This window comes from Polypterus senegalus, chromosome 3 (assembly GCF_016835505.1).
Source record: "Polypterus senegalus isolate Bchr_013 chromosome 3, ASM1683550v1, whole genome shotgun sequence".
Classification (NCBI taxonomy): Eukaryota; Metazoa; Chordata; class Cladistia; order Polypteriformes; family Polypteridae; genus Polypterus; species Polypterus senegalus.
Window position 1 is genome coordinate 109,992,110 of NC_053156.1, and position 22,161 is coordinate 110,014,270.

The 22,161-nt window shown below is 35.8% G+C and overlaps 1 protein-coding gene across 7 annotated transcripts in view; it reads left to right on the top strand.

Moving 5' to 3' along the window:
* Positions 1-22,161, top strand: part of LOC120525468 (nesprin-1-like) — a 305,232-nt gene that overhangs the window by 167,531 nt on the left and 115,540 nt on the right. For 6 of the 7 annotated variants that reach the window (XM_039747791.1, XM_039747789.1, XM_039747790.1 and 3 more), the window contains 6 exons: positions 1,239-1,382; positions 10,479-10,676; positions 11,523-11,663; positions 13,643-13,774; positions 14,005-14,166; positions 17,118-17,312. In XM_039747791.1, the coding sequence (XP_039603725.1) occupies positions 1,239-1,382; positions 10,479-10,676; positions 11,523-11,663; positions 13,643-13,774; positions 14,005-14,166; positions 17,118-17,312 (972 nt within the window). The remainder of the gene's footprint in view (positions 1-1,238; positions 1,383-10,478; positions 10,677-11,522; positions 11,664-13,642; positions 13,775-14,004; positions 14,167-17,117; positions 17,313-22,161) is intronic. The other variant, XM_039747793.1, reaches the window with a different exon arrangement.

Below are 22,161 nucleotides of genomic sequence, written 5' to 3' on the forward strand. Positions count from 1 at the left end.
TATATGAGTGAGGCACACAGACTCAGACGGAGAATAGGAGACGATTGCCAGAGAGAGAGAGAGAGACGCGCTGGGCGGGCAAGTGAGATAGATAGATAAGGAGAGAGAGAGAGAGAGAGACGCTGGGTGGGCGAGATAAGGAGAGAGAGAGAGAGACGTGCTGGGCGAGCGAGATGAGAGAGAGAGACGCGCTGGGCGAGTGAGCGAGATAAGGAGAGAGAGAGAAGAGCCATCAGCTCAGTTGTGATCACATAACGCTCAGCAGACAAAGTGTATCCATACTACTCGTATTGCAAGACATCGCTCGTTTACCAAGTCAAAATTTATTAAAATTTTTTGCTCGTCTTGCAAAACACTCGTAAACTAAGTTACTCGTAAACTGATTTGTTCCATTGGTAAACCATTTGTAGGTAAATCCTTGATGAATTTAGGTAAAACGTAACACACATTTTGTGTATTGTGCCTTTGGATTCAAACAGTCTGGGATTGCATGACCCTAAGGTAAATGCTTAACTTCAGCCTGAAAGAATTACAGTAATGTTGACATAAACCACGAAACTGAGCAATTAATAAGATTATTTTAAGGGCTATTTCTGTGCCTGAAACACCCCTGTCTCATGAACACTTAAAAGAAAAATTGCTCTTCTATTGAAAATTGAAACTGGGTCAGGCTTCGTTTCATGGTGGCAGTTTTTTATATTTTTATATTTTATTCCTGATATATTTCAAAGAAGAGTAAGCTACCATTGATAAACATAAATAATTAAGGTATTCTAAACCAGCAAAAACTTTTATTTATTATTGGCCTGAAAGTGTGGATTGTGTTGATTTTTGTTTAGATGCAGTTTAGAAAGCCTTTCAGTATTGACCTCCAAATACTGAACATCCTCTAGTAGAAAAGACCATGCAAGTTGCAATAAATAAGGTTGTAAACTGCTGAAATTAATCACTAGTATCATATGCATTGTTGTTGTTTGTATGTTAGGATGCAGATTGCTGAAGAGTCCCATAGATGATTACTGTGGAAAAATAAAAAGAAAGTTAATTGAAAATTGTTACTGTAAATAGATATGTGTAATGTGGTGGCACTTAATTTTTACTTTTGTTAAAAGAATAGTTAATGACTAGGAGAAATGCTTTTCTGAAGGCTGTTTTATTTAGCAAATAATGAAATAGGCAGATTTCTGAGAAAAACAATTGTCAAACAATAAATTGACACAATTATATTTTTTTTCTAGGAAGCTGTGGTGCAGTATGAACAGTATGAGCAGGAGGTAAAGCTTTTGCAGGGGTTGATTGAAGAGGCACACCGCGTGATACAAGACCGACCAGTGACAACGAGCAGCATACAGGAACTCCAGGCTCAGATATCACATCATGAGGTAAAATAATTTAGTAAAGGTTAAGGAAGACCAAAAAATGATCACACCTAATAGCTCTACTTTTGTCTGAATCAGAAGCTGTAACTCATAATTAGAAATGCCTTCATAATTTATTAGAACTTTTTAAGCAAATCTAAAAATTACATATCTGTAGTTTTACTTCTTAACGTAATGTTTTCAAACGGTCCAATTCAGAAATGGCAACTTTAAATTGGCCCATGTGATTTTGTGCATGCATGGGCCTTTTTGAGGGAGATTCCTGTCACTGGATATTACTGAGAATAGGATCCATCTATCTACAACCCTTAATTGGATACTACTTTTTAAATCAGGTGAAAATTAAAGAATAAAAGGACACTGTTTTCAGTCTCCATGTAAGTTTTTCTAGCAAAGCATATGGAGCAATTAAATAAGAAACAAATCCAGGAGTTGATGAATGCAAAAACTATTTTTCTGATTGAAGCAAAGGCAGAATACTCTGTAATCATTCAGCACACTTTACTAAACAGCATCAGTGTCTCAGTGGTCTTACTACAATGACCTGTTAGTGTAAGATTGTCTTGCTTTCAACACACAGTCATCTTTTTTCAGTATTATCATGCACGGATAAAGCAAGTTTTGAAAATGATGCACCAGTTTTGGTGATTATCATAATACATTTCTACAGTGGTGTACCACATTTGAAAGAAGTAAATAAGAAGCAAGTGTGCAAGTATTAAAAGACCACCCACTGTCATCACCAGCAGGGGGCAGCAGGTAACTGTGCAAAAAATCGCTACTCCATTTTAGTAAAATCCTAATTAGAAGAAGCAGTTGTATTTCAAAGATCATTTTGCGTTCAGCAGACTCTCAGGAGCAGGTATAAGTTGCAGGCATTGACCTTGTGATTAGAAAAATAACTGGATAACCTTGCCTTAGCTACTGTCTATTTATGCATAGGTGCAATAATATGCAATACAAAGATCCAACAAGTATTTGTTGACACCTAAATGCTATATCTTAATATACCATTCAGTGAATTTTAAATCAGGCATACAAGACAATCACTAATTCATTTAATAAATGAAAACAATAATCTAGCATGCAGAATAGCTCAGTTTTAACACGTATCATTAATAAACATGAAAATGAATGCAAGATGATTCCATTATAGAAAATAAAAATAAACTAAGAAACACAGTCTTTCACCAGTTAGAAAGTTAATGAAGGTGGTTAAACTTCAGAGAGGTATAAATTAAATTTCACTGTATAAATTAAATGTATATATTATAAATGTATAAATTATTTATTATAAAGTATATAGGGCAGCACGGTGGTGCAGTGGTAGCGCTGCTGCCTCGCAGTTAGGGGACCGGGTTCGCTTCCCGGGTCCTCCCTGTGTGGAGTTTGCATGTTCTCCCCGTGTCTGCGTGGGTTTCCTCCCACGATCCAAAGACATGCAGGTTAGGTGGATTGGCGATTCTAAATTGGCCCTAGTGTGTGCTTGGTGTGTTTGTGTGTGTCCTGCGTTGGGTTGGCACCCTGCCCAGGATTGGTTCCTGCCTTGTGCCCTGTGTTGGCTGGGATTGGCTCCGGCAGACCCCCGTGACCCTGTATTCGGATTCAGCGGGTTAGAAAATGGATGGATGGATAAAGTATATATGTTTAAATTAAATTTCATTTCAATCATTATTATTATTATTTAATTTGTTAAGGAAAAACTTAAAAGTTAAAGAAGAAGAAGAGGGAAGAACTCAAAAGTTACTTAATACAGGAGTCAATTTGCCTCTTGTTAGTTGAAATAAGACTGCTACAACTGTTCCGGTGGTATTTAGATTAGTGCTTAATAATATGAAGCGTATGAGTTTTAATGAGGAGTACATGTAAGTCTCCAGTAACAGAGATCTCTATGTGTAAATTATAAGTTTCTTGTTTAGTGTGTTTTCAAGAGAATGTAGCCAGGAGGTGTCTTGGGTACCTTGTCATGTAAATATGTATCAGTAATCAGAGACATGACATTGCGTCAGAGGGTTCTGTAACCTATGTGACCCATAAGTACCATTGCTTTTGGTACTGCAGTTGCCTATTCACAATAAAAGTGATATCATGGTATGGTCAGGTTGGGGAGCATGCACTGGTACAGCGCGTTGCCGCATCCACCACACGATGAAACAGCTCGGGATCCTGGTTGGCATCCCCTCAGGCAGTCCAGTACCACCCTCCGGAAATGACCATCTCTCTACCACAGCCAGGTGTTATGTGGGCACCCCCTTGGCCTCATCCTGCCACTCAGGTCCTCAACAGTGAGGATCTTGCGAGCTGGATCACCCTTGGGGAATCGCGCCACATGGCTGTAGTGCCTTAATAGACACTCATTCCCTCACAATGTAGTAATGTGTCTCATTCAGGATTTGATGAACAACCGCTCATTCACCACAAAGTCATACCAACGGTACCCAAGGATTTTCCGAAGAGACACAGTACCAATAGAGTCCAGTCTTCATCTCAGGTCACTGGATAGTGTCCATGTCTTGCAATCATATAGCAAAACAGGAAGCACCGGGACTTGGATAGACTTGGATCTTCGTTCTTTTTGCAAAGATACTGGAAGTGCTACACACCCCTTTCCAGCGACCTCATGAACACTCAGACTCATTGCTCTGTCTGTCAAGAGCCCCGATCAGAGCCTCCATTGACTCTGCGAAGATCATAGTATCATTGGCAAAGTCAAGATCAGTGAATCTCTCTTCACTAACAGATGCCCCATAGCTGCTGCACCCCACCACCCTATCCAACACCCTGTCCATGCAAGCATTGAACAGAGAAGGAGCAAGAACACACCCGTGATGAACCCCACAGTCATCTGGGAAAAACACAGAAGTTCTCCCTCAACTTTGTACAGCCATCACAGTACCAGTGCGCTTGCCAGCCGTAATATCCAGCAACGTTGAGAGGATCCCACAAAGCCTCAGCATGTCCCACAAGGCAACTCGATCAACTAATTTGAATGCTTTTTGAAAATCGACAGTGGCTGCAAAGAAACTCTGCTGATATTCACGTTTGCGCTCCAGGAGAATCCTCAGTGCCAGGATGCGGTCGGGTAGGTGAGCCAGTGATTACGGATCCTATTGAGGATGACCCTAGCAAGGACCTTACCCGGCATGGATAGAATTTAAACCTGGTCTCCTGCCATTTTAAGGCATGTGTTAATTGTCATTTTTTTATTCATAGACCAAAAAACCAGTAGCCTCTTTACGTTATGTTTACCCCTGGGAAAATGAGCCAAAAACATAGAATTTTTTTGCAACAAGAAAAAAGTTTATTACATATAACAAAATCTTGAAAATACCAGAATGTCGACAAAAGTTAAGAAGGAAAGTTATGTCTACTATCCACTGCTGTACTGTTGCAGATTCATACATGTCTTTTTTGTAATATGTTTTAAATCATATCACCAACACACATCCTTTTTTGTGCACTTACAATATTTTTCCATTGCTTGCGCATGAGAGGAAAGAATGTCAGTGTCTGATCCACACGATGGACATTCCCATTGTAATATTGTAGGCTACCACAGCGCACGGCTGAGAAACTTACATATTTTCTTTGACATGGACGTTGACAATTGCTGCATTGTGAACAGTGTTTAGGGGGCTTACATCTTTCTTGTCCTTCTAGTCAAGGTTATTGACTGAAACTATTATTAAAAAAAATTTTTGTAATGTAAAATAAAATAACTAACAAAACCGAAATAAAAAACTATAACTAAACAAAACTATTAAAGTAGTTGGAAAGACTAACTGAAATAAAATAGTAATTTCTGCTTTAAAAACATTTAACAATGAAGCAATACAAACCTTGTAAAATTAATGATTTGGCAATGTATCTGGTGAACTATAGGTAGGTAGGTGAAGAGAGTCTGCCAAGTGATGAAAAGCTAAACATTCTAATGTGTTTTTGTATTTATGCTATATTTATTAATTTATCTTTTTTAGTTAATATTCACAGCTCAAAATACCTGAGATCGTGACAATAATTTAGTAGCAGAATTATGTTGTAAAATATCTGTCCCCATTTTTTTAATGTTTCTCTCTCTCTCTCAAAATAGATAGTTGAAATCATCATATTCCTTTTGTTCTTAACATCAGCCATATCATACATATTGCATACCAGGGATTTTTCCTGCCTTGCATCCAAACCTGCTAGGGTAGACTCCAGGAGTCCTGTGATTCTGCCCTGATAAACCGATTTAGATAATGTATATATTGTTCTTAATCTCAGATGCTGTTCCTGTCATTTTGTGCCTGTCCATACTCTTATTACCTGCTCTTACTCTACTCATTAAGGGTTTACCATTCTTATACATGGGCTATTCGAGTCTCACTGCCCCTAACCTTGGCACTACATGCTTGTTTTTCTTTGTTTCCCTCAATACAGCTAGGTGGGGTCTGCACACTGATTCAAACCTAAGAGCCTTGTTCTTCCTAAGCCCCTGCGATTTTCATGGTCACTCCTGTCAGAACACAGTAGATTGTGTTTTCTAAATTTTGATATCTTTTCAGGCCTGCAGGTGGTAAAATTCCGTCTATAAATTGTTTGTGCCTGAGATGGAATCAGAGATCAATATGGCTGGTAGAAAATAACAAAGCACAGTAAGGGAGATTTTGAATGCATTCATTATAAGCACATTGTCGTTGGAGCAGGATTATTTGTGTGCTGTAGACATTTAGAGTAAAAACCCTCACACTTTAAAATGCACATAAATTTCTTTACAAATTAGCCCATTCTGTGCAATAAAAGGAAAAGAAAAAAGTGCCTACAGTCAGCTCAGATTTTTTCAGTACAAATGACAGAAAATATTTTAAAAATTATAAAATTATGTAAAATTGTTCATAATCAGTACCTGGTTTTGATTATGCTTGTTTTTATCAGACAAAAACAAACCCAAACAGTAAACTGTGTTGTGTAGTGTAGTAAGCTTCCACTATCATTAAACTCGTATTATATCCAAACCCGTTAAGTGTACAGTTCTTTCTGATTGTGACACAAAAACTAAACTCCATAGTAGCTATTTAAATTTACCAAAATTACTAAAACTAAAACTAATAGATATAAAAAAATAGAAATGTCTTTGTAAAATAAAATAAAAACTAAACTGAAACTAAAAATACACGATGAAGAAAAACTAAAACTAAACTGAATTTCCAAGTAAGGTCAGAAAAAATATAGAAATAAAAACTAATATAAAAAGGCAAAAGTATAATAACCTTGCTTCTAGTTGATCACAATCGTTTTGCCTTTTTGCAACATAGACATTGCACCATGCTCTAGTGTTATATGACTGAAGTCACTAGGCATATCTTGTACAGTGCCATATGCATCAGTTTCACTATCTCTGTCAACATCTGATAACCAATTCAAACTGTCATCACTATCACTTGATGCAAATAATGGTTCAGTTTCAGTTTGTTCTAAAGCTCACTTTACATTTTTTTATTTACAAGTAATTGTGTGTTTTGGATAGAATGCTCTATCCAGTCATGAATATTAATGATATTTCTTAGAGTGGCAAAACGCACAGAAATGTTTATGATTTATTTTTGCAAAATAATATTATTATATACTCTAAATGGTAACCAAATACTGTCCTGAGCATTATTTTGGACTTAATACTCTAAATCAGATCATAAAAGCTAAACCAAGGGAGACTCTGGCATTAACTGTTTTTACATAGAATTCTTTGCCCTAGAGACACTTGAGGTTAACTCCAGAATACAGAGGTATACAATTTGGCTAAATTTTTTTTTTATATTGATATATTTTTCACTAAACATTGTTCTTTGAAGGTTACATATAATTTTGTTATTGGCATTTTGCAATATATATGATATATTTACAGTATATCAAACATGTAAGCTAAAAGGAATGGATACAATATCTTTAAATGCTTCCATAATAAAGAAGAAAGATTGATTTATGTTTAATTGTGACTGAGAAAACCTTGTTTGTACTGATGATTAGTACTGAGGTGTGCCAGTTGAAAAAATGCCAATAAAAGAAAACTTTTTAAGTGGTATGTTGTTTTGTTGTTTTTTCTCCTGCTTATCTATGTATAGATATCATCAGCATTGTCAATATTACCACCAGTTTAACTTCCATGCTCCTGGTTTACTGGTTTACCCAGGTTGCAACTCTGGAATGGTTTGTACCAGGAAAATGGATTCCAGTCTTCTGCATAGCACAAATGTCAATGTCAATTTATTTATATAGCACATTTAAAACAACATAGGAATTCTGTGGCCAAAGTGCTTTACAATAATAGAATAAAAGAAAACATACAAATAACATAAATAGAAGTAAAATATATGAATATAAATAAAATAAATAATAAATAGAAGTAATGGTACATAATCACAATGAGGAAACCATCAGTATTACTGAAGGTAAAGGAATGCAAGTGAATAGAAATTAGTCTTTAATCTTGTTTTGAACAGTTCAATTGTAGACACCTCCTTTAGGTAATGAAGTAAAGAATTCCACAGGTGAGGAGCAGCACTGCAAACACTCTGTCCCCCTTAGTTTTACACTTAGTATGAGGGACAACAAGAGACAACTGACCAGATGATGATCTAAGCACTCTAGATGGCTGGTGTAAAGCACACAATTCAGATAAATAGGCAGGAGCAAGCCCATGTAAAGATTTAAAAAATAGCAACAAGATTTAAAATCAATTCAAAAACTGACAGGCAGCCAGTGTAAAGAAGCTAATATTGGAGAAATAGAATCATACTTTCTTGCTCCAACCAGGAAGTGAGTGGCAGCATTCTGGACCAACTGTAACCTGCTTATCAGGGATTTGCTAATCCTAGAATACAGCGAGTTGCAGTAATCAAGGAGAGAAAAGATAAAAAAAGGCTTTATCTTACCTAATGGACGAAGCTGGAAAAAACAAAATTTGATAAAATGGGTCAGTGCTTCATATGATCTTGGAAGTGTATAGTGTCCTGGGATTTTTTTCAAGTTGCTAGTTTTATTATATGTGTGTTTTTGTGTTCACTTAATAATAATAGTAATACATTTTATTTATACAAGACGCCTTTCTAAGAACTCAAGGACACCGAAAAAACAATAAATAAATGAAAACTGTTCACTTCTCTGTTGGTCACTCAGCCTATTCATTTTCTGGACCTGTTTTTTTTTTTGGGTTTAAAGTAATGCTTTTTAATCAGAAAACTGCCTTTCTCTTGTGCAATACTGAGTTGGAAAGGTGGTGTAAAGTGATGTCAGTATGTATATATTTATATGTAATGGTTTATGTTAAAGATTCAGATTGCATTGTAGGTTTATAATATATTTAGTGGGCCATTTGTTTTCTGAACCACTTACCCTTTAATAGTCATAGGAAACTGGTGCCCATCCACTTCTGACCTGGTGCTAGTTTATCTAAGCCATATAATATACAATATATTTTTACTCACTACATACACTAGTTCATTTTAGTGATGTGAGAACCAGCACAGACATGGGGAGAATTTGCACAGGCAGGACTCAGAAGCTGTACTGTACTATGCTAACTGCTGCACCCCTATGCTGCCCTAACGATGAGTGGATATTTTAATTTAATATTGTATATTGCTTTTGAAAAATTAAAAGTTTCTTAATATATGTTTTAAAGTTGATAGCTGCCTTTTTTTAGTTCAGAATAGTTACATGACTGTAATTGCTTGGATTGAAACTTGTTGTGATTTCACTGTTGCAATCAGGAAAGTTCTCAATATGCATGTACAGTACTGAAATAAAGTTTATGGTTTTTATTTCTTTTTTTTCTTTCAGTCCTTGTGACTTGTTTTAGCTTTTTCGTTACCCTATATGAAATAGAAAAAAATCATTGGTCATTTATTAGAATTCCACAAAACGTCAAGCGTGCAGTGCAGTTTTGCACAAACTGTATATTTACTGTTTAGTAATGTTGGGCTTTTTAAAGCCTTTCTGCCTGGATAGCTGAATATTGCAAAACTTAAATTGTTAAAAAAAAAAGGATGCAACTGGATTGTAGTTACTGAAAGTTTTCTGATGTGATATTATGTTATTCAAAAGTTTGTAATGCTATGACGACTTATCTGTTTGCTGTGAGTATGGGAATAAAACAGTTCTGAAAGAGTTAAGCTTTGGTGGCCATTTGGGATTTGAGCAAGTAGTTAAGCAACAGCTTCAGCACAGTGAAGCTCTAGAGGCTGTTCAGATATTCTTTAGCTCCGGCACTCTCTAATTATTGAAGTACTAGAAAATGGCTTTCGGCAAGCTTGGATTTTCAGCTGAAGAACATTAGAAGTCTTTTAACTGTGGTACAGCTTAATGCTCTGTCTTTGAGAAACACAGTCTGTGTTATCACCATTGTAACTCACTTAATGTTACCACTTAGTTTAAAGAAAGAAGCAAATGTAGTACAAGTGTTGCCTATTTTTCATGCAAGGAAAATATAAAGAGATTTGCTTTCTATTCTGCAGCTTTTCAGATGGTGTCCAGAGTCACACTCAGGCCTCTCTGTTCATCCTGCTCCTTTCTGTTTATTATCATGATTAGTGTTCAGTCTTTACCAAGCTGAGCAGTGCATTTTTTGCCTATTCAGTCATCACATGACCTAATTGTCATGGCATTGGCCATCTGGGGGTGGGGGGCTGGGCCTGATTTCATTTCAGGGCTGTGTTCACTTAAGCTCTGCAGAGAGCAGCTTCTGGAAGTGCTTTTTTTTTGCTTTTTTTGTCAAGAACAATTCGACTTCCTGAAGAGGAGGGGTCGTGCTGCTGAGGCTCACTTCTTGCAGAACAGAGGCAGAGCCGGTCTTCTGAATCGAAAAGCCACCTAATTCTATGTGTAGCTGACAGCCTAGTGGCAGTGCTGCTGATGGAGTCTCTGAGCCCAAGCAGAGCTCTCTGCAATCCTCCTGGCCGACTTTGATAGTAGAAACAGCAGGCTTCTTCTTACTCACAAGAAGATGAAATCTTTTTTCCCTTAGGGCAGTTGGAGGGGATCTGTTTAGCTTTCCTCCATACTGCTTTCGCTGTCACATCTTTGTTTATTGTGACATGTAAGGGATTTTTAAAAATTTTTTTGCAGGAGCTAGCTCAGAAGATCAAAGGTTACCAGAAGCAGATCGACTCACTGAATTCCAAATGCAAGATGCTGACGATGAAAGCGAAACATGCTGCCATGCTTCTCACAGTGACAGAAGTGGAGGGGCTCTCAGAAGGCTATGATGAATTAGACGCGGAACTCCTCCCCGCACAGTCCTTGGCTCACCCCTCAGTGGTAATGGTAAGAGCTGTGGGCTGCTGCTGCTTCTTTCCCTGACTCCTGCCGGCCTTGGATGCCCTTTGGTTTTGTTTGGTTAAGATTGTGCTCTGGCTAATGTCTCATATCTGTGCGTTTAACTCCTTGAAACAATAATTTCTTTTTTAGTTTGAGTGCTGGCTTCAGTAGTGGTCTTCAAAAGCAACTGACACTGACATGGTTGCATTCATCTTCTTGTTAGGCCTAGTATATTTACAAAAATACTTCTGTGATGTGAATGGCAAAGACATGGAAAACAAATTTTTTATGTTCTGTTTGTTTTGGGTTTTATCTCTAATAAACCTGGCACTGCTAGAGCATGCCATTAGTTGTGACAAGAAGAAAATACTTACCAGCAGAGTTGCTACCTTAACTGTTAGACTCAATCAAGAAAAATGCACTTACGCTTTCCCTTGCTTCTCTGGCAAATGCTTTTTTATACCAACTAATTCTACTTTGAAGAAAAGTCCATGCTTGATCTTCTTTTTGTTGTTTTTCTAACTCAACTGTTTAAAGGTGTAATGATTGCCTGAATTCCTAATACCCATTGAATTAAAGCTATTTACATTTGGAAAATGTGTGAACTAGTTGAATGCCATTTAAGACCATACCCAAAATGATATCAGTTTATGTATTTTAACACCAGGTTGGCTTATAAACAGCCACTAATTTGTTGGTGGCTCACAAGGCACTAAGAATCTACTTAGTTACTGCACCTTTAAATAACACCTGATACATTGATCTTCCTAATGATTTTTGCCTTTTGCACTTTGAGTTGATTTCTCTGCTTTTTCTCTTCCCTGTGGGGGTGGTGTGTTTTCCCCGTGTCAGATGACCGCTGGTCGCTGCCACACTCTCCTCTCGCCTGTCACTGAGGAGTCTGGGGAGGAGGGTACCAACAGTGAGATTTCTTCCCCACCTGCCTGCCGTTCTCCCTCACCTGTGGCTAACACTGATGCCTCTGTTAACCAGGTACCACCTTTTATGCTTCTTGTGCCATCTTTTCTGCCAGCTTTCTGCATGGGCCAACATCCAATATGTAAGATTCATTATTTCAGTAACCAAGGTGAAGTCATGTCTTAAACGATGTACTCAGGATATAACAATTTGGAAAGCATTAGACTTCTTGTGGCTGGCTGATTAAAAATTTCCAAAAATTGAGTCTAACCAGATTGACAAAAAAAGGAAAAACAAAAGGAAAAACTCATCATAATTTAATATATAGTGAAATACCCTGTGTCTCTTCTCAGGAATGAAGTGGATGGTACTGTGATTAAAATATAAGCAATAGTAAGCCAGTATTGCAGTCACCATAGCAACTGTCATTCTAAATTGTATTCCTCAGTAAATTGAATTCTACATTTACCCAGAAAGAGACTTTGGCTATTCTGTAGTGCAAGTGTATTTTTACTTGTGTTTTTAAATGCATAATCATTAAACCAAATCATTCTGAAAGTAGCTGGCCATAAAATTGGAAAGAGACATGATTTCTGAATTAGAATATGGTGTCCCCATACATAATTGTGCCGTAGCACTCAACTACGGTGAAAGTTACACTGTTGTTTCTGCAGTCACCTAAAGAGACACCTTCACCTACTTAACTCTCTTTCCTTTCACTTCCTACATCTGAAAAAAAACATTACTTGAAAAATTCAGCCAGTTATTAAAACATTTGCTTTACTAGCTTCACTTTTTTACTTAATATATAGAAAAAATCACTTTATGTCATTCTTTTATATTATGTGATGTTGAGCCAGGTTTGTAATATGTTTGTGTCATTGAAAGGCCTTTCTTAGAGCTCACCTTGGAATTTCCAATATGGCTGCTGTTAACCTTTGTCTGTATTAAAAGTAGGCTTAGTAATTTCAACTATTATTATTTAGTAGTTTCTACAAATATTTTTCATGTGAACATACATATTGATGTTATTGAAATGGGTGAGAGTCCTTGCATCATCTACTCGCCCTTTCATGTATCCATTTAGCTGCCCAGTTTCTATTCCCTGCCAGTCTATCACAATGTGCACTCACCCATGAGCTCACATTCAATCATTTCAGGTCTTTAGGTTTTAAGGGTTTTATGGTACGTATATATGGTATCCAGCTATTCATTATCAAAAATGCTTAGTTCAATTCAGGGTTACAGTTGACCATACTTCAACTCATTAGCATCAGGACCAAGACAGGAATGAATCCCTAGGCAATGCAGCAGTTCATAGCGGGGCACATTCATGCACACACCTACAGTCATTTGAAAGATCTGTGCCTTTCATAATAAGTGAAGTTCTTTAGTTATGTATGTGGATACTACAATGAAGATATAATTTGGATATTTTTGTAGTTTAGCTCAGTAAGTGTCTAATGCAAATGTGTAGGAAATTGTTGAGTCTACTTTCTTGTTGTTTTTTCCTGTTCCCATGGAAAGGAAGATTTGTCTTATCAGGGTGCATCCATCTCATGAACATACTATAAACAACGTCCACCACTTCAGACCCTGCTTCAGACTATAGCAGGAGTAAAATAACTTCCTTATTTTCTTCTCTGTTAGCTAGAGATAAATGACCATTAAAATCTGTAACCCGTATTTTACAACACATACACTCATGAATTCATGTTTGTTTATTTTTTAGATTTCCCTTTTACTATCACTATATATCACATTATTAGATGTATTTTTAACTAATATGTAACACCATACTAGTAAAGGGTGTTTATAAACAATAGTTAAGTGTTTTGTTTGCACAGCAAACAACAGAAGTCCCACATCACATGCTCAATTCTGTGGTAAGTTGATACAGTTTGTGTAAAGAGAGAGATTTGTGTAGCACTCTCTTAATTTACTACATTTAATATGAACATAGATACTAAAACTTAGCTCCAGTTTGAAAGTGCTATGTTGTCTGTAAGGTCTATAGAATATGGCTTATTACTAAGCTTTATTCTGCTGAACAGTTGCAGACAGCAGCTGCAAAGAGCCAACCTACTGTGACATCTGGTCAGGAGATCAGCGAGGCTGGACTGGAGTCAGCCGCTGTGGCCAAGCTGGATGATCTTCAGCGTTCATGGGAAACATTGAAAAATGTGGTAAGTCTTTAATGATAAGACCACAAAACAAAACTAGAATATTTAAACTACCCTAAATGAAGTATTTTAACGTGATCCTTTAATGTGTTTTTTTTTTGTATTAATGTGTTTATGATGATTGTACCAATTTAATCTTAAACACATTTTACAAAGTTTTCTTTCTTTCTTTCTTTCTTTCTTTCTTTCTTTCTTTCTTTCTTTCTTTCTTTCTTTCTTTCTTTCTTTTCCAGATCAGTGAAAAGCAAAGGACCCTTTATGAAGCTCTTGAGCGCCAGCAGAAGTACCAGGATTCCCTTCAGTCAGTCTCTACAAAGATGGAATCTGTAGAAATAAAGCTAAATGAAACTTTAGAAGCTGACAAAACACCAGAGAGTCAAATGGCTGCACATCGGGTAAGATTATTTTTGAATAAAAAATAGTCCTCTATTGTGCTTTAGACAGAGATTATATTTTGCAAGGGTTGAAAAATAAAATTTACAATATTTCCTTTATTTCAGTCAAATATAGCTGGTGATATCTAAAGCTGTTTCTCTAGTTAATTTGAAGTGATCTTGTTACTATTCTATTTCCACTGAGCTAGCCTTTATGAAAATATGTGTACTCGGCCCTTAAAATAATATTTTTGAAGTATGTTGTGAAAACTGGTTGTTTCTGAACCACTTTTAATGGGAATTAATCAGTAACGAACATATACAAGAACTTAAAGAAATTATTTTCACTTTTGAGGTCTCAAAAGATGCCATACATAGGAAAAGGTTGGGGACTGATCAAGAGATGATCAGGCTACTAAATAAGCGAAGAAGTGGCTGTGAGTACAGCTGGCACAAAAAAGGCTATTCCTGTGATTGTTTCTCAGTACAACAATAGTTTTAAAGTTGATGCAGATTGTGTAGAAAATTAAAGATTGTAGCAAATACACCTGGTTGTCAGTTTGCAATTTGAAAGATGGTACATCCGGAATTGGCAAGACAGAATGCAAGGGCTGATTCATTTTAGTCTTGTTATTATTTGTTTTAGTTTGCATTTGTTTAAGTGCTGCCGTTTCATTAAGTGCAGTGGCAGGTTAATTTAGGGGAGCATCAAAGGCACTAGGAAACTATTTAAAGGCAAGCATCTAGTTGAGCTTCTTATTTTTTATGAGTAACCTATGAGTATGTTCAAACAATTTGTTAAAAAAAGTACTACCATTAAAAAATGTGTTGCATGAGTTTCAGAACATGTTGTTCATTTTTATACATCATACTCCTTCTTCGGTTGGTTCTTGCTTTGTGCCTGGTACTGCTATGATACCTTCTGGCCCCTGTCACTTTGAACTGCATTAAGGTTTGAGCATGGATGAATGAGTGGTTTTCTGTATGGTATACATAATTAACTGTGTTTGCACAGGTTCTTTTAAAGAGATGATGTACAGATACAATGAAGCTTTATTAAGCATATGTCATGGTGTTGTATACTGCAAGTATTAGTTTATATATTTGCTTATATTTTGATATGATAGAAGATCTGGAATTACATTATCTTTAAGTTATTTTGGGAATTCCATCCCTACTTTTGATTATCCTGGATTATCCTTAATGAAGTCAATTATGCTTCTTACTGATGATATTTATTTCCATTGTTGAGTTACATGTTGTATAGTTAATAATAAGAGACTTGTTAAAACAGAAAGAGATCTTTAGTGCCTTTTACCGTAAATGATTTAGAGTTTAGCACTTAAACCAAAAAAAGTTTTACACTTTGGAAATGTGAGACTTCTTAAATAATTTATTATCCTTACTGAAAGTGACATTGAATTTATAAAAAAAAAGAATTTGAGTATAGTTGATTTGGCTGATTTAACTGTTATTTGTAAATTTTAAAGCTTTGAGCAAAAGAATTCCCATTAGTGCCACTCATTTTACTATTTGTTTTTTTCTATGCACAGTAACCGCTTTTCAGTTTTTAAAGGAAGATGCCACTCAAAAATAATATTTTGTATACATTACTTACTCCATATGTTTTATACTGATAACCAAGACATTTTTAATCTCATGTTTTCATGGAAAGCAGATTAATTAAAAACACTTTATGATATAAATAGGCTAGTGGTAATCTAATGATGTACAACAGCAAACAATAGGAACGATATCCAAGGGTGAATGTTACAATACTTGTGTCACATAATTCATATGTCAGTTATCCATTTGTTTGTTCACAACATGCAAATCACATACATTTTTTTGCTAATATATTTTTAAATAGATAATTCTAGTCAAATTGCTGTAAATCATAAACAGGAATTACAATTCAATTGATGAGTTTTTAAATTGATGATGGTCACCAGTGTATTTACTCATTAACTTTTTTTAATCTCCATTCTCCATAAAAACATTATATCAAAAAGTTTTCTTGGTCACTACTACAAAACACACATGGAGAGTGACATATCAAACAAATGTCATTTTTTGTGGGGTGTATTTCTTTAAGCTTAATGTAAATCCATCTAATAAATAAAGTTCATTTCGTATTAAGGTTACAAGTGGCAATTCTGTAAAATATCCAAATTTTCCCAGAGTGAGTTTCTTATCAGCTATTACATTAAACCTGGAGATGTAAAAATTGTTCAAAAGTCTTAAATAGTGTGCCACAATGAGAGATGATGCTATTTAAATATTAATTATTAAATAATTTTCTAAAAATGCTTTATTCAGTCATTTAAACAGTTTAGACAGTAATAAAGTAGCAAAAAGTATAGTAATTTTTCAAAAAAATTGCATTACTCTCCTTAGTCATCCAAACACAACTGATAAGCTGCAATTCTAAGAATATTTTGCGTGTAAAATATTTACAGTGAATTTCTGCAGTTTTTACTCTTTGGCCTGTTGTAGAAGTGTTCTAAAGATCGTAAAAATATTGTATATGAATATTGTTCATGGATTCATTTTAAGGTAACTCAGATTGATATACATAAATGTTGTATGAACTTTTACCAAAATTGAAACAAATAAAAATGGTTGATTTCACTGCAAAAGTGAACTAGCAGTTCTTAGGGAACTTGATAATTTGCATTCAAAAGAGAAACATTGACCACTATCAAGTCCAAATTTACTGACTTACTGAAGAACACAGAACTCCATTGATTGTTTTTGTAAGCGTTTCACTCATGGGTGATTTTTTCCAATTCCTCTGCACTGTCAACTTAATGGTATGATGGTTTACTTCCCCCAAGCTAATATAATAAATGAAAGTGTACTCTATTCATTATTTGGATGTTTGTACATGTTTTCAATAACAGCATCCCATTGCATTGATCCTAATGATTTTGATTCCCAAGTTCTTTTTTGGTTTTCTTTTCCACTACCAGGCCTTAATGGATGAGATCTTAATGCTTCAGGATGAGATCAATGATCTCCAAACATGCTTCTCAGAGGAGATGACCTGTGATGCCCCTGACATGGACACTGCTGACCAGCTGGCTATGCAATCCACCCTTACAGTACTGGCTGAACGAATGTCTACAATCCGAATGAAAGCATCAGGAAAAAGACAGCTTCTTGAGGTTTGTGTCTACCTGCATTTTTACATTTCATTTTATTTGTTTTTTCTATTTTTCTAATTTCCCATTTACTTTAGTTCAAAACCATTTAAGAAACACTGGCAGTTTTTAATTAACTGGCAGTACTGTAGTAGTAAAAGGTTATTCTCTGTTTCCACAATTTTAGGCATGACAGGTGATAGCAATGTAGTATTTTTATAATCCAAGTGATTTATCCTATGGCTAAATTCAGCCTGTTTTGTGAGACCCACTCTTTCTTTTTTTCTAAAATAACTATAAAATAAAAATTATTTGCCTTGGGATTTCTTCATATTTCATCTGGTATGTGTATGCAAAAACACTTTCCCATTTGTGAACTTAATTTACAAATGCTCCCAATTATGCACTCAAACATAATTGGCCTAGCCCATTCAGTTATGCCACTAGTAGTGAGGTTAACAACAACAACATTTATTTATATAGCACATTTTCATACAAATGATGTAGCTCAAAGTGCTTTACAAGATGAAGAAAGAAAAGTTTATAAAAAATAAAAGTATAAAAATAAGATTAGGCAATACTAAATAACAAAGAATAAAGTAAGGTCCAATGGAGGAGGACAGAAAAAACAATAAAAAAAACTCTAGATAGCTGGAGAAAAAAACTAAATCTGCAGGGGCCACGAGACCACCCAGCCCCCACTTGGCGTTCTACCTAACATAAATGATCTAAATCAGCCCTCATGGTTTTCAGGTTTCAAATGATAGAATTTGATGGTGACAGTCACCTTGATAAATACTCAGGAAAGCCAAATAATTTAGTATTTCTGAACTGAACTGAATGTGTAGTTGTGGAAATTTTTTGAATACTGCCAGCACCACTTGATGATATGTTTTGTCACAGTAAAGCATGTGTGAATAGATGAACGTCTTCAGAAATGACAGAGCAAGGGTCAATGACTAACAACAATCATAGTAATCACACACAACATCAACGGAATAAGGTGTTAAAGAAGTTCACACTGTTGTTTGAAACATCTGCAAAGTAGCTTTGGAACTTGAACATCGATTAGTACTTAATCACCAAGTGCCATGCATCCATAGCTCTTTGGCCTGTTAAATTTCTTTCTCTGAAAATATAAAAATTCTTGCAGTGCCAGGGCCACGTACAGTACTTTCACAAGCCAGAGGATTGTGTTGAAAAATAGTGTTTGGGGAGTTCCATGTCACCAACCTGTCCAATAAGGAGATTGTATTTTTAAAATTTCCAGGCACATTCTCTGCTACACCACCCAACATGTGCACATCCAACTAATTAGGACTGGGTATGAGAAAATACTTTAAAACTTGGGCCACGTGGCAGAGAGAGAGAGATCTGTTTAGTCTTTCTGAAGGATTTTGCCCTGTAATAACATCACCTTCAGTAAATAAATATTTAGATTATTCATATTATATAACATGTTGATATAGGCATGTTTAACTTTAATAATTTATAAAAATGTGCAGATGATATTTCTTTTTTTATTGTGAGGCATCTCACAGAGTACATGTCCAAGCATTTGTTCTGTGGAGGAATACAAGCATAGGAACGTTGCTATAAAACTTATTTGTCTTTCTATTTCCGTTTGTCTCTCTGTCATAGTACTGCACTCATTATAAAATGCATGAATACTTCATGCTGCGTAGTTCACTGTACACATACAAAACTACTACTATTGCTACTGTAAAAGGGCTCAGTTCTATAAAAATGATTGCATTAGCATTAATGATCTTTCTCTTTTGTGAAAATTAAAAATTAAAAAAAACAATTAGCCTTTTAGTAAAATCTAGCTTTTACTGTACTTGTGTACTCATTTTTGGCGTTACGAAAATCACTTAAGAGAACATGCATGAGGTGTTTCTGTACTGAAATTTTATTCAACAGCCATAATAAACGCTCTGTATGTAACAGTAACAATAAAATGTCCAAAGGAGTCCTGAAATTTTTACTGCCCTATTTCTACATAGCATTCTTCAAATATAACTGTATTTCTGGATCACACAAAATCTCTATATATAATCTTCATTTGGATCTTGATCTTTGTTTGTCCGCGAATGAATTAGAAGAAAAAGCACTAGATGGCAGTAGAGAGACAGCTAAAACATAGGCATTGCTTTAAGAATCTCCTCCAGGCTTGTACTACTGAAGACTGTAGTACTCCAGTCACACCTCAAAACACAGACATTCAAACTAAACAAATTGTTGTGCTTTAAATTAACTAAAGAGATCTTCATTTAGATCTTGATCTTTGTTTGTCCGCGAATTCCACGCATGCGTAGACCACCTTCCAGTTTAGTACGTTGTTGTTACTCACGGATGTCAACAATGTGCCGGAATAACGAAAGGGGTGGTGGACAGTGTTACGCTGGTTAGCTCCTGAGGCCTGGTTAGAGAATGAGATTGCCGAAGATAAAAGGTACGTGCCTACGTAACATATGAATGAAAGAAAGACAGTGGGTAAAATGAATGACAACGTAACAGTTACGTTGTAGCCGGCGAGTGCTGCGTGTCTCGCAGTTGTACCGTGGCTTGCTCACATGTCAGTGAAGTGATCCCTATTTATGGTTTAAAGAGCCTGGATACCTATGTGTCCCCCTTTTATAACCATTGCTCCGTGTATATTGCCTTACTCTTTGGATTGCCACAAAGCAACCTGTGAGATTGGGGAAAGGTTGAGAAGAGATCGTGAGAGGAAACGATAGCGTTGTGAAAACAAGACAGACTGTGAACGGACAGAAGCAGAAATGCTCCTACACCACCACATAATTACTATTCGGACAGTGATTCAGAGTAGGCCGTTCCTATCGAATCAATATCCAAGGGTTTTCTTTTGTAATTTTGTTTCCCTTAAAAATAATCATAATGCTGTGTAACGAAGGGTCCAGTTCACGACTGGCAGCCGTGTTTAAACAGGGAGCCCTTCACAGACAACTTTAACACGCGCAACGTATTTGGGCGCACATGGCTAGTACGCTTATATTTTTCAAATTTGAAATTCATTCAAGCACAAACTTTGCAAATAGTTGTATATCATAAATATTTTTTATCTATCTATCTACTGTATCTATTGATGATTGAGAAGAATGATACAAGAACATCCACATAAAGCAGAAAAACAAATCCACCAACATGGTTTGAGATACTGTATCTTGCAGACTGTCAAAATTACACCTTTTATTGCCTAGCTAAAAAGATTACAATATGCAAGCTTTCGAGGCAACTCAGGCCCCTTCTTCAAGTAAGATGTCTCCATTTGTAATATTTTTAGTTAGCTTATTAAAGGTGTCATTTTGCTTGACTTCTCATTACATCCACAATAGCTAACACAGTACAACATGCTAGTATTGCCTGGCAGACTTTAAGCCAGTTCCCAAGAAAACCTCTGCAATTTTAAAATCACTAAAACAACACCATCCACTCAGGTGCCTAAGATGCATTAGTAATGAAATAAGGCCATTTTTTGAATGATACTCTAGTGATAGCTGCTACTGTTTGTTTTTAAGCTGTGCCCCAGAGAAAGCAGAAAAAAATGAAACAAAAAATAGAAGAGTCAGTCCAATAGCAATTGTCATAAATATAATGACAAATAAAAATGCAGAACTGAACACAACTGCCACACCAACAGTTGAATTAGGCATGGTCTTGGCTAAACAAAGGATCTTCACATTCATTTTAAGCTCTGACCCTAAGCAAACATGTCTGACATTTTCTAGAACTGGTCTAAACATTATCTCTCTTATTCATATATGCAATAACTGAAATAACATAAGATATATGTGATCACCCAGAATTGTTATTATAGCCATTGATATTTACCTTGAGTTCCAAGGGGCATCAGTAGACCTAACATGATAGGAATATGTATATACTACAGACCACAACAGTATTACCACAGTTTTTCACTGCGTGAAACAAATATTCAATCCTACAAATTTCTGGAATGCTCGACTAAAGGATTCATGCTTTGTGAAGTTCCCAACAGACTGTTGGTTAAACTTTCTCATAGATTGTCAAATGACAAAGAGCTGCTTATCTGTTTTTTTTTTCTCAGTAATCAATGTACTGAAATTACAGTTAAGGAGTTTGTGCTTTTGTGTACAGTTGTCTTCAGCTGCTGAAGTCTTTCCCTCTAATACCCCCGGCAACATCACTAAAGCAAAAGTTTTTTGAAACATGGCCAGGCTAAGCAGTATTTTGTCACTAAAGCTTATGCCAAATGTGCCCAATTAATCAGCCCTCTCCAAAAGTCTCTTTTCAGAGCCATGGCAGCCAGCACAATGAGCAAATGGAACTGTGTGGTATTTTTATACATTATCTTAAACATAATGAGTTATTGATTACATAATTTTTCTAAAACCAAAATGTTGTTGAAGCAATATTAATTTTACCTCGCTACTGTATTTTGTTAGTAACCTATAGATGTGTGTGTGTTTATGCAAATATCTTTATATCTTTATAGCAAAGAACTTCCAATTGTTTCAAAATCACTAACAAAAATCTTCACAAAAAGACAATTTTTATTTGATACTGTTTCATTATACAAATATATTCCTCTTATATCATGCAATGTTGAGCTTTTAAAATAATTTTTACTCCAGACGGTTGTCAAGGTAACTGTATTTATATGTTTGCTTTTAATACGATTGTAAAAAAGAGATTTCTTTTCCTGACTGGAAGCACTTATAATTTCTGAAAGCTGCATCACCTCCAAAAAAAGTGAAGACGTTGAGCCAAAAATATCCAGGAAATGACTCTTGAGTCTTGGAGGCACTCCCACCACACTCTGACGTTCGTTTCTAAATACAGTAAATGACAAAAATCAGGCCTAGTGGAA